The sequence below is a fragment of the Magnolia sinica genome, chromosome 10 (genome assembly GCF_029962835.1).
Source record: "Magnolia sinica isolate HGM2019 chromosome 10, MsV1, whole genome shotgun sequence".
Lineage (NCBI taxonomy): Eukaryota > Viridiplantae > Streptophyta > Magnoliopsida > Magnoliales > Magnoliaceae > Magnolia > Magnolia sinica.
Window position 1 is genome coordinate 75,142,106 of NC_080582.1, and position 12,956 is coordinate 75,155,061.

The window sequence follows — 12,956 nt, forward strand, 5'->3', positions numbered from 1 at the left end:
TAGTAATTTTACATATTTAATGTAATTTGATTTGATGTATGCAATGAACGGTATGGATCGGCCACACGTTCATTGCATTGAATTATAAGTAGATACAATGTAAAGGTGAAGGGAGTCTAAAATTCTGTAATTGTTATTGGTGTGCATCTAATCGAATTAGATTAGATATGTACTGATCATATGATCCCTAAGGCCAAAATATACATGGGTCTTAATTTTCAGATCAATCTGACCATCGGATGGACCACATTAGTTAGATTTGGAAGTGTTTGATAAGGGAACCTTAGATTTTAACGCAAGTGTTGGTATCACTTGGCGTAGAAGGTCGAGATGGGCTATTAATGTATGTGTGGTTAGATCCACACCATTCATCTAATGTGCAGAGGCAAAACATGACAAGACCTCAAGAATTTGAATGATCTAATCATCCACTAGGCCACCTTGATCAAATAATTTTTAATCAATTTTATAATCTTAAAAATGAAATAAAATATAGAAATCTAGAATATAAATTTTAATTATTTGATCATTTAGAATTTGGCCACCTAGGTTGTTAATCAAAGGTGGGCCTCACCATGTAATAAAAATAGATGAATAATAATATCGTTGATATAATTGATAAGACCTCGGAATTCAAACCAACCTAATTACATTGCGGAGTCTATACTACCAGACTCAGGTGAGTAACCTAACTTGTTTCGTGATTCATTAAAAATTAAAATAAATTGTTTGTGATTGTTTGATTAATTGATATACTGATTTGAGTATTTTGTTATGATAATTGTATGCTAAATTCATATGTGAATATTCTGATTAAGATAACTATGTCAAATATGAAAAATATGCATTTACATATCATCCATCATTCATTACATTTACATAATGCATGGTCGATCCTAGGGGTCCTTCTTGAAAGAAATGTCAATTCTGGTAGAGTGTTATCAGATGCGGGATATGCCCAAGCCTACTGAAAGGTGGAAGCCTACCCAACGGGTGGATGCGGGTTGACAATCTCCAAGCTAAGCAGATGGACGATCATCCCATGTCATGCCCTGAACCCGGAGGTTGGACTCATAGGAATCCCGATCGTCGAATTTGGTGCCTACAGCCTCCGTAGTACCCCATTCTCGACTCCAAGCACTCATACGCCAGATTTCAATCTTGGGATCCTACAATGAGGATTTTATAATGTACATTTATTTCGTAAGAAGCATAACCATAAGTTTACCCAAATCACAAAGGCAACATCATCATCACATATCCACTAATATAAACATTTGAATACAATGCTGAAATGGAAATATATATGTCAAAATCAAAGCTCCAGAAGACCGCTACATGCTCCATACTCAACACTGTTGTAACCTAACGCCACTTGCACGCATCTATCGTGCATAAGCTTATAGAAAGCTTAGTGGGTGGTGAAAGTGTGTGCATAAGATAAGTGCTAAGTAAGTAATATCAGAAAAATCAGAGTAAGTGACAATACTGACAAACTCATAAATCATACAATATCAGAAATACTGGCAAGTTCATAAATCATACGATATCAGAGTAATGCGAAAACAAACTGATAGGTCCATAAATACCATCAGCCTTATCCAGGATATGCGATGCAGAAATATAATAAAAATAATATCATATACTGATGAAGCAATGTAGATCAGCTATGCAATACGGAGACAGCAAGCCAAATATTAGATGCCGATAATGCAATGCAATATGCAAATCTTGATGAGTCCACGAATACCGTCAGTCGTATCTAGGCTGTATAAATGCAGAAACATAGTAACCCAAAATGCCATATGCTGCGGATGTAATGCGATATGTAGTACGAATGGAATGACCATGCTGGAGTGTGAAGTCGGGATGATAGTACGTAGTATTGCAGACTATGGGGTCCATCACAAGAGACTTCTATCCAAATTAGTCCCATTCCTAAATTTAGATAGTTAGACTCAATGTGGTAAACTCTTGATCTCAGGTTAGTTGCGCACCCTAACCGAAATATTGGCCATTGCAAAGGTACATGTAACAAATAGTTGTGCACCATCAGCCCGAGTGGATAGTGAATGAATGAATGAATATGCAACTCCTACTCCACAAATCAGTATTGTACATTTCTGGGATCATCATCGGGGTCTAGTATACTCCAAACTGGCTACCGCACCTGCAGGCCAGGTAACCCAGCGACTGGAAAAGACCTCACTACTCACCTGCCAACAGTATACCAATGCCTACCCGGCTCGTTGATAGTGGACCCATTTAGGAGTTGGTCAGACTTAGCCTAGCTATGCCTACTCCCTCAGGCGGATAAGGCCACACCCCCTCCCAACAGACTATGACACAGTGGGAGACGTGGCTTACAGGTATACGGCCCTCATGTGCTCATATATATTCACTCGGTCTCGACGTTGGGGCGTCTTCTGATACCAAGAGGGTTTAGGAATTTTCACCCAGGGCCATCTATGGCAGCCCGATACTCGAACCAAACATTTTCGGTGTCCCATCTGGCCATCCACGATATGCCTGTGGAGGCCACGACCCTTATGTCGCTAGGGCGTACAGTAATCATAACACACAATGTAAGATGCATGAGTCACACAATCCAGTGTGCATCAATCCTGAGCATACTGTGCGCTCATGTGAGATAACCTTCGCTTATCAGGGAGTCTCATAACAACCTGCCCAATGACATATGCAATGGTCAACCACATCTCATAACAAACATGCAGATAATGTGTATGGGCATATATCATGATGCTATGCTGTCATATACTCACAATCGGTATCAATAATCAACATCAACAATCGGCCTCGACAATGTGGACTTTAACCAACATTGCCCTAAGGAATGGCCCACATAGAGCCTAACATATAGTGGACCCATGGTTCGCACAAGGGCCTAATATACAACACCATGGGCCTTACTCAAGAGCTCAATACACATCACAATGGGCCTCTCACATGGGTCTAAGATACATCACAATGGGCTCCATCACCTGGCCCTCAAATGCACCACAATGGGCCTCATCACATAGGCCTAATATACATCACATTGGGCCTCAAACACGGGTTGAATACACATCACAATGGGCCTCAAATACGGACCGCGTATACATCACATTAGGCTTCGACAATTGGGAATCGGCCTCGATAATCAGCTTATACAATCGGCCTCGACAATAGGATTCGGCCTTGACAATCGACCTCGACAATTGAATTCGGCCTCGATAAACGGAATCGACAATCCGAATCAGCCTTGACAATCGGCCTCAACAAATGAAATCGGCCTCGTCAATCAGACTTAGCCTCGACAATCAGAATCGACCTCGACAATCGACCTCAACATATGGAATCGGCCTCGTCAATCGGACTCAGCCTCGACAATCGGAATCGGCCTCGACATACGGAATCGGTCTCGTCAATCGACTTAGCCTCGACAATCAGAATCGACGATCAGAATCGACAATCAAAATGGTCCTTGATGATCGATGAGAATGGGCCTAACAAAGCCTAAGGGAAGGTCACAATGTGGACATTCAACCATCATTGCCCATCAATGTGGACATTTAACCAACATTGCTCCCAAGGAGTGGCCCACATAGAGCCAAACGTATAGTGGGCCCATGGCCCCACACAAGGGCCTGATATACTTCATTATGGGCCTCACTTAAGGGTCTCATACATCAAATGGGCTGCATCACACTGGCCGAAAATACATCTCAATGAGCCCCATCATATGGGCTATAAACACATCACATCAGGCCTTGCCCATGGGCCTCAAATACATCACAATGGGCCACAACCCATGGGCTTCAAATACACAATAGGTGGGCCCTACATATGGGCCTCATACACATAGAGTGGGTTGCATTAATGGGCCCATAGATGGGCTACAACTATATCAAGGTAGGCCTCATAGATGGGCCATAAGTATATCAAAGTGGGCCTCTCGAATGGGCTACAAAATACATCAAAGTGGGCCTAACAGATGGGCCATGAACACATCAAAGGTGGGCCTCATGGATGGTTCATAAACACATCAAAGGTTGGTTTCCACCATCTAGTTCACAGGGAAGGTGCAGATACAACACATCTTCAAGGTAGGGCCCATCATAATGCTATTTTCTATCCAACCTGTTCATACGGTCACAAAGACCTAAATCCAGAGGAAAAACAAATGCTATATTGTTCCAGAACTTCTGTACTCTCAAAATAATTTCAACGGTGTACGTTCAATCTCTACTGTTTCTGCAATGTGGTCCACTTGATAACTAGATCTGTCTAATTTTTTTAGTCTCAAGCCTGGAGACAGACTTACCAAATGGACAGATGGTAGGGATACATCACATGCCTCATGGTGGGGCCAGTCATCAATGGATGGACGGTAGGAATACAACACATGTTTCATGGTGGGACCGTGCATGGCTTACATCATGGTGGACTCCACCCGCAAAATGGATGGACGACATAGATGTCAGGCTTGCTGCACTGTCCAGCAACTGAATGGTGCAGATATATACATCATGGTGCGGTTCACGTAGTGGCCCACCAATATGTTCTTAATAATATAATATAATATTATTTATTATGTATATGTGTGCAGGTGGCAGATCCATGTTTAAAGGTGGGTCCCACATAGGAGTGGCCCACCCATTTTAATATTATCAATATATATTATATATTATATATTATAATATCATATATTATATATATGATTCGGTGGCAGGAGGCTGCCATATCCACCGTCCAGATCCATCTGGATGGTGTGGATGCTAAGATAAAGGTGGGTCCCACGTAGCAGTGGCCCACCACAACATATATTACATAATATAATATAATATAATATAATGACATATAATATAATATAATATCATTTATTATAATATAACATGATGTATATAAAAAAAAAAGGGCCACTGTCCAGAGACCCCTGGATGCTCTAGACGGTGTTGATCCAACGTACAAGATCATGGTGGGTCCACACGTGTGGCCCACCTCTCGTGCACATATACTGTATAATATATTATATTAATATATATATATATATATATATATATATATATTATATTAATGCATATTATACTATCTTTCTCTATTTTTTTTAGTTAGCTAGTTAGTACACTCCAGTGTCAGATCACACTACACTGTTAGCCACACCCCTCTGCTACCACGTCCAGCATCCAGGGACACTGGACGTCATAGATATAACACGGCACCATGGTGGGTCCACATCGGCGTGGCCCACCGCTTGGATCAAACTGATACTTGTGTTTTTCCTTCATTCAGGTCCGTATGGGAAGGGTGGTGTGGATAACACATCATGGTGGGATTTCCACCACCCATGGTGTGGATCTAATCCATTCTTCAAGGTGGGCCTCAATAGGAGAGAGAGAGAGAGAGAGAGAGAGAGAGAGAGAGAGAGAGAGAATCGGTTGGTGGAGGGACCCCGCCACTATGGGTCCCTCTTTGATACAACAAATACATCAAGATGGGTCCCACATATGTGGGCCCTCAAATCATAAATCAAATAAATAAAATCACCCACCTCAAGATCTCTTATTCATTCTTCCATTAACATGTTCTATAGTTTCAAAGAATGTAATCCAACGGTTGAGATGAGGCTTGGAGTGTGGGATTGGGAGATAGGAAGGTAGGCCACACTAGCTTCTCCATGGAAGCTTGAGAAGCTTAGATGTTGGGGCTTGAATTGCTTGGGAGAGTGAGAGAGAGAATGAGAGAGAGAGAGGTGATGGGAGAGAAGTGATGGGAGAGAGGGATGGTGAGTGATGGAAGGGTGTACTTTGTTGTAAGAGAAGTTGACTTTTGTGGAGGGTGGTTGTACTTGGGGATGGGTGTGAGTGATGGGAGTGATGTGTACTTGATTGATGTGATATGTCGTGGAGATTCCTTCAGTATTTGCAACGCGCGGCATTTTTCTCAAACTGAACGTGGGCCTGCATCTCTTGGCTTGGGTATCGCCTCGGCCCATGAGACGTGGCGACAGCGCGGTCGTAAGGGTACAAGTCTCGGGTCGAGCCGACTCTGGAATACGGGACATGACTCAGGGCTACGCGCAAATGTTGATTACAGGTCGTGGGTTGCTGAAATTCAACCGGGAGGACTGCGGAAGCCTACGGAACAGTACGGGCTAGTATACGGGTCTCACATCCCATCTAATGCATTCATACACCATTTGCATCCATATCATTGTATATACATTTTTGTATTATTTTAATTGCTATGATTATGAACCATGCATTGTTCAAACAATCCTTTTGATTACTCCCGATACATTCGCATATCATGACACACATGCATCTTAATAACTAGCTTAAGAAATTACTTGTTTTGGTATGCTATCATTATTTACGCTTGATTGTGTTGATAATACATGTAACTTAAAAAATTATATCACCGAGTAAGCTACTCGCTCCCACTTGGAAGAATGTTTTAAAACACCAACTAGACAATATTATTGATGCAATTACTACTGAGATCTCAGATGTGCAGGCATAGATCAGCTCTCTTTATTGTTGATATTTTTGGGGCGTTGGGTAAAAACACAAAACTTTACAGTTTATTCATTTTGGACATGTACATATTGAAGTCCCCATTGTATGGACTGTATTGTTTAGTTTTTTTGAATATATATTGTGACTTGTGTATTCTCCATTTAGGTGTACATCACTTTTGGAGTTGTACATTTTGAATATTAATCATATATTTATGAGTTTAGTCATCTCTACTTTAACTTTGATGCCGCATGTAAAACTACTCTGATTATTGATCATGGGTGATGTTAACAGGACTACGCAGACACGTGAAAACTCACCCATATACATTTTTACTGGGTTCACACCTGGGAACTCAGAAGGAGACTCTCCATACTCGGGTGTTGAATTTTGGGGCGTGACAATTTTTAAAGATCATTTTAGGGCATGAGCCTAAAAGGAGGCAGACCCAAATCTCATGTTTACACCCATTTTAGCACACTTACATAGACCAATAAGATGTCATCACGTGTCAGCATTACAGATCAATGTTGGCATAATTGTACTTAACACTCGAAGATATCTTTCACCACCTTTTCTTTGGCGATGCGTCTTTCGTTATTAATATAGTGGTATAGAACTGTATGCATGCCTTTTAAGAAATGAAGCGATGAATGACACATAGTCCAAACGCATGATTGAGGCAATGTATGTGACATGTCTATAAAAGACCTACTAATGGAAGGATTCTATCACAAATCTGGAAATGCACGGTAAGGCCATCTCTCACAATCCTTCCAAAATGTGAGATCTTCCCAGAGACATTGGAACTCTCATAGTGATTACGAAGATTCTGAAGATTCGAATATCAGCTAATATTTAAGCGGATGTGTATTAATGGATTGGGGGTTGATTAGGATTCGGTGGATCCAATCCCATCAAATCCATAAATGTTCAAGGGTATGATAGGCGAAAGGGTGGAGATGGCCATGATCTAGCAAGATTTAAATTTAACAGTGTCTTGAAGATCCAATCTACGAAGAGCATTTATGCAAAAGTGAAGATCTAACTACCAATTTCATATTTATGAGGACTCCTTATGGGAAGACTACATGTCGTTGCTGCGAAGGATCCTAGACCATTAAGGAAATCCAATGAGTGCTTTACTGTCTCCCAGAACCTATAAAAGGAGAATGTGACGAAAAGCTTGAAGCCCATGCCAAGCATAATCTATCTTATATACATTTATCTTAGTAGAGCTTAGTTTTGCCTTAGTTTTAGCATAGATCGCTACTATCCAACACCATCGCTACTGTATTGTAGGATTAGCATAATCATCCACAAACTTCTGTTGTTGGATTCTGATCAACTGACTTCTTACTTGGGAGATCAAACCTTCTGATCATGTTCTGTTGACCATTCGCTTAGCTTGTTTGTCCATAAGGACATTTTTATGTATTTATCTCTTTATTTTTCAATTATTTTTACTCAGTCGATTGTAATGGGCATCATTCACAAATTAATAAAATTAGCATTGTTTTAGCATTCTTTTCTTTTATTTGTTCATCTTCATTCTTTTGAAAAATACATTGGCTGCAATTATTGGTGAAAAAAAAATCATGAACGTAAGAAAAAAAGAATCCACCGGGAAGGACTAACCCCCACTCTAATGCAAATTGCTTGATCCTTGTTACAACTGGTGGTTGAGAGGGCAGTTCAAATCTAGTCTTTATCCGTCCATCTCAACAGGGGGCACTAGCATTCAATCAGACATTGAGCCGATTACAACTCTGGCATGCCCATATTTTATAATCATAGTTAATACATGCTCTCGTTCACAAGTGTAACCTAGTGTTTCATTGAATTGTACAACCATACCACACCATAGAACACACAATGGTGATTGAATAATCAGCGTTAAAAACTTCCCAAGGGCTTTTAGATGAAGCTGATACTTTTGTTTTCCTTTCATCCAGGTCCATGTGACATAATCAATAGGTTGGATGTCAAATAAAAATAACAGTGAGCCTTACGAAGTTTTTAATGGTAGGCGTTCAATCACCACTATTTTCCTTCCGTGTGGTACGCGTGAGATTTGGATCTATCTCAATAGATCTGAAAAAGTAGATGGACGGCGTAGATAAAACAAATATATCACGTTGAGGCCCACGGATCACTCTTTAGTAGCCACCTCGCACGGTTGGCAATCCATGCTAACGGACCTTGTGGGGTCACATAAAACGAATCTGAAATGTCAGGGGGGTTATTGAAATATTTCAAATAAGAGGGGAATGCGTTTTCAATTATGAGAGACCATATGGGTTTGTTTGTTTTTTTTACCATTACCCCCCAAAAAAGAGACCTTTTCCACTGCTTTCTCCGTATCACAGACGCTCACTCCATCACTCTTTCCACTTCAGCATCCTTGAAAAAGAGAAAAAGAGCCTCTGATTTTATCCAACCGCATCGATAATGTCAGGCGCAGTCTCACCGCATCTCCTCCTCCTCTTCCTCTCCGCTTCCGTCCTCTTCTCCGCCACCACCGCGACCGACCACATCGTCGGCGACAACCGCGGCTGGAATCCCGGCGTCAACTACACGCTCTGGGCCGGAAATCACACCTTCTACGTCGAAGATCTCATCTGTAAGCAACCCCCACCCCTCCACAACCGTCAGATCTAGCATCCTCCCTTCCTAACGCCGTCATAACGGCAACGGCAAGCACGCAAGTTTCCATTAATCCCAAGCGTGTGGCATCCAATCCGTTCAATCTTTTTAAAGCTTAGTTTAGGATGTGAATCTAAAAATTGAGCAGATTCAAAACTCAAGTGGACCACACCACAACATATAGTTGGGATTGAATGACCACCGTTGAAACCTTCTTGGGACCCACAGAAGTTTTGTATCAGGCTGATATTTTTTTTTTCCATTCGCTCTTGTAGGGATGACCTTATGAACGGATTGGATGGCATATTAACATCAAGCACTTTCCATCTCTACTGTTTCATGTGGTGTGGCCCACTTGAGTTTTGAATCTAGTTCATTTTTGGGATCACAGGCTTATGTGAAATAGAGAAACTGATGGACGGAGTGGATGTCACGCAGACATCTCGGTGGGCCCCATAGAGCTATGGGTTACTGAAGCTTATGGTACCACCTGTTAAAAGGAATCTCGCTTCCACTCGGCCCGCATATCCATACCTTTGGCTTTACTTGAGTGGGGCCATGGTTCGGAGATCCAAACCGTTGGAAGATTGGAAAGAATTCTCTCAGAGTAACTAAAATCTTAACTTCAACGGTTCATATTCAACCGAAAAAGTGACCACATATTCTGTAGGTAGGATCATTCAATTTTAGAGTTCTTTTATGGATGGGCCATCCACATAGAGAGCCATGGTATCAACGGTTCAGATTATTGAACCAAGGTACAGTCCAAACTCTACAGGCGAGCGTTGGTTTTTATTTTTTATTTTTATCAGTCATTTTCATGCCTGAGATTGTAAGTTTTACAAGGACTCAAGTCCAACCGGTTGGATCACATCCAACCCTTCCAATATGTTCATCCCGTCCTAAGGATCACCTTGTACAAAAATCATTCCTGTACGCTTATCAAGTGGGCCACACCATGAAAAACAATGCATATCCATTGAAAAGTAACAGAAAACATATGTCGTCGATTCGATGAGTGGATGTGACTGTTTTTTTTTTTTCCCTTCTTTTTTAACTGAAGACAAACCTCGTAGGGAGCAATCTATTGGACGGGTTGGATGTCAAAGGCATGTGAGAGGTTAGAAGTTATCAACTTGGTGGACCGTCCAACTGACTTTTGGGGTGGAACTCGTAATATTAAAGGTGAAAATGACTGATTTAATAACTACAACCACCCCTCTCTACTTCTAGTTAACACAAGAATACAAATTTAGATAACCACGAGTAAATAAAATAAATTAAAATGAAAGTGAATGGTGCGAAATCCACCTCCTCCTCTCCTCCGTCCATTGTTTTAGCTGGTGCTAGAATATTAGTTTAAAAATATTTTTCTAACTCATGTTAGAACATGAGTCCAAAAACAACGGAAAAAATGGGTAGAAAACACCTATGGTTGAAGCCTTTGTAGTTTTACCTTGATATTTATATGCCATCCAAATCATTTATAAGATTATTACGAAAAACATTAGATATTAGATTAATCCAAAACCTTTGTGGCCTAATGAATGTGAACATTCAATCCACATTGTTTTCTATCATGGATTAAATTGAGTTTTGAATTGGTCCATTTTTTTCAATTAATATAGTAACATGAGCTGAAAAAATAGATCAAAGAATTGAATTTCTCGCGAACATCAGAGTGAGTTGTGCAGTTCCACCGCAAGTAGAGTCGGATTACTAGTGAGTCAAATTAGTTAATGGAAAAGCTTTCTGAGCTTTACGATAACGTATGTTTTTTTTATCCATGCAGCCCATCTAATTTTTCAGCTCATTTTTGGGAATGAGCAAAATCATGGGAAGATTTATATTTCAGGTGGACTACACTATAGGAAACGGTTGGTGGTGACTGAGTGCTCACCATTAAAAACTCCTGGGAGGCTACACGAATTTTGAATAAGGTGATATGTATGTTTTCCTTTCATCCCAATCTTTGTGACCTAATCAACAAGGAGTTTTCAATGATGGGTGTTTAATTACTTAGGTTTCTTGTAGTGTGGTCCACCTCAGATATGAATCTGACTCATTTTTGGGTAATTCCATGAAATGAGCTGAAAAAATGAATGGACGGTGTGGATAAAACACATGCATCGTGGTGGAGCCATAGAGCTTTTTCCAAAATCCACCTTACCCACGCCTGTAATCGGAGGGGTCACAATCGAATCCGAGTCCGTCGCAAGAGATCCGCTTCCAAAAAAAACATTGGGTGTCATTATCAGCCAGGGTGGTATCAAACTGTCAATGGCATCTCCCATCGACAACGCCAGCACGACACTTGTCTGTTTCGGACATTTCTTAAATGGTGGTGAACATACACGATGCATGCACGGTGGACCCATTCTTACAACCGTCCATTGATGGATGCCATCTGGATGCTTAGGATCGCGAGAGAGAAGCCTAATTTCTGATAGGCTTCATCGCGCTGGGGCCCACAATTTGAACGGTTTGAATTGTCAATGCCATGCTCGAGCAGAGTATGATGGTTCATACACATGCACTTAAAAATCATACCCGTTCCTTGCATCTAACTCAAATCAAACCGTCCAAATTCTGGGTCCCAATGTAGATAGCTCACAGGCCATAAATTCCAGTTGAATGAACCATTGGCTATTTTTGATCGTAGCCGTTCATTAATATTTGTCAATCAAACCGCTCATTCCACCACAAGTTATAGATATTTTGTTGTGGGCCATCAAGATACGGTAGATCCAGGAGAACTGGAGTCTGGCAGAGCCATTTCCCTACTCTACTATAGACATGGCAGGATAATGAATCAATCAGGACCGTTCACATAGTAGGTCGTATCATGGATTATTTATTACTCAAAAACTCACACCCATCAGACAATCAATTACATGTAATGTTGACCATTAACAATTTCTGTTTCCAACCGTCCCTTTGGAAGCCACCAATTAGATGGCTAAGATCTAACTTTTGTTTTCAAAAATCTTTCCATCCTGGCAATTAGATGGACGGTCTGGATTGATACAAAATCATTTTTTACACTCGAAAATAAGAAAATGCATCGAACTCCGTTATAACAGCCGCGGGCGTTATAACAGGTTAAAACTGTTGATCTGATTCCTCATTCTCTTCCTCTCTCTCTATCCAGCCTTCAGGTACCAGAAAACCACCTACAATGTCTACAGGGTCAATGAGACCGGGTACGACAACTGCACGACGGAGGGAGCATTGGGAAATTGGAGCAGCGGCAAGGATTTCATCCTCCTCGACAAGGCCAAGAGATACTATTTTATCTGTGGAAATGGATTTTGTTTCAGTGGGATGAAGGTGACTGTTCTTGTCCACTCGCTGCCGCCGCCACCGGCTGCGTCAGTCTCGGAAGACCATAAGAGTGGCAGAGAAGCGGTTTTCCGGCGAGGATGGGCTGTTTTCAGGGTGGTTTTGAGTGTAATGACTGTTTCAGTTGGGTGGGTCATCGGTGAACTGATTTGAAATTAAAGAATTGCCCGTGGGGGGCATTTTGGTAATTTTTTTCTTTTTCTTTTAAAAAAAAAATTAAAAAAATTAGGTGGTTTGGTTGTTGTAGTTGTGGTTGAATGGGGTCTCGGCTATACGAATATGTTTAGAAAAATATCTTTAGTCGATACTCCAACTTGGGTTGTGAATTAATGCTCCGAAAGTTACAACTTTGTGAAAGAAAAAATAAACTTATTTCACTTAAGTTCCATATTTTCATATAAGATATTCATACAACCCAATCACTCAACTTGTGAGTCTAAGTTGAACGAT

The 12,956-nt window shown here is 40.9% G+C and overlaps 1 protein-coding gene across 1 annotated transcript; it reads left to right on the forward strand.

Moving 5' to 3' along the window:
- The first annotated feature begins 8,854 nt into the window (after positions 1–8,854).
- LOC131217010 (early nodulin-like protein 16) lies at positions 8,855–12,704 on the forward strand. Its single transcript, XM_058211695.1, has 2 exons — positions 8,855–9,141; positions 12,316–12,704. The coding sequence occupies exons 1-2, from the start codon at positions 8,970–8,972 to the stop codon at positions 12,657–12,659; spliced, it is 516 nt and encodes a 171-aa protein (XP_058067678.1). The 5' UTR covers positions 8,855–8,969; the 3' UTR covers positions 12,660–12,704.
- Positions 12,705–12,956: the final 252 nt, after the last annotated feature.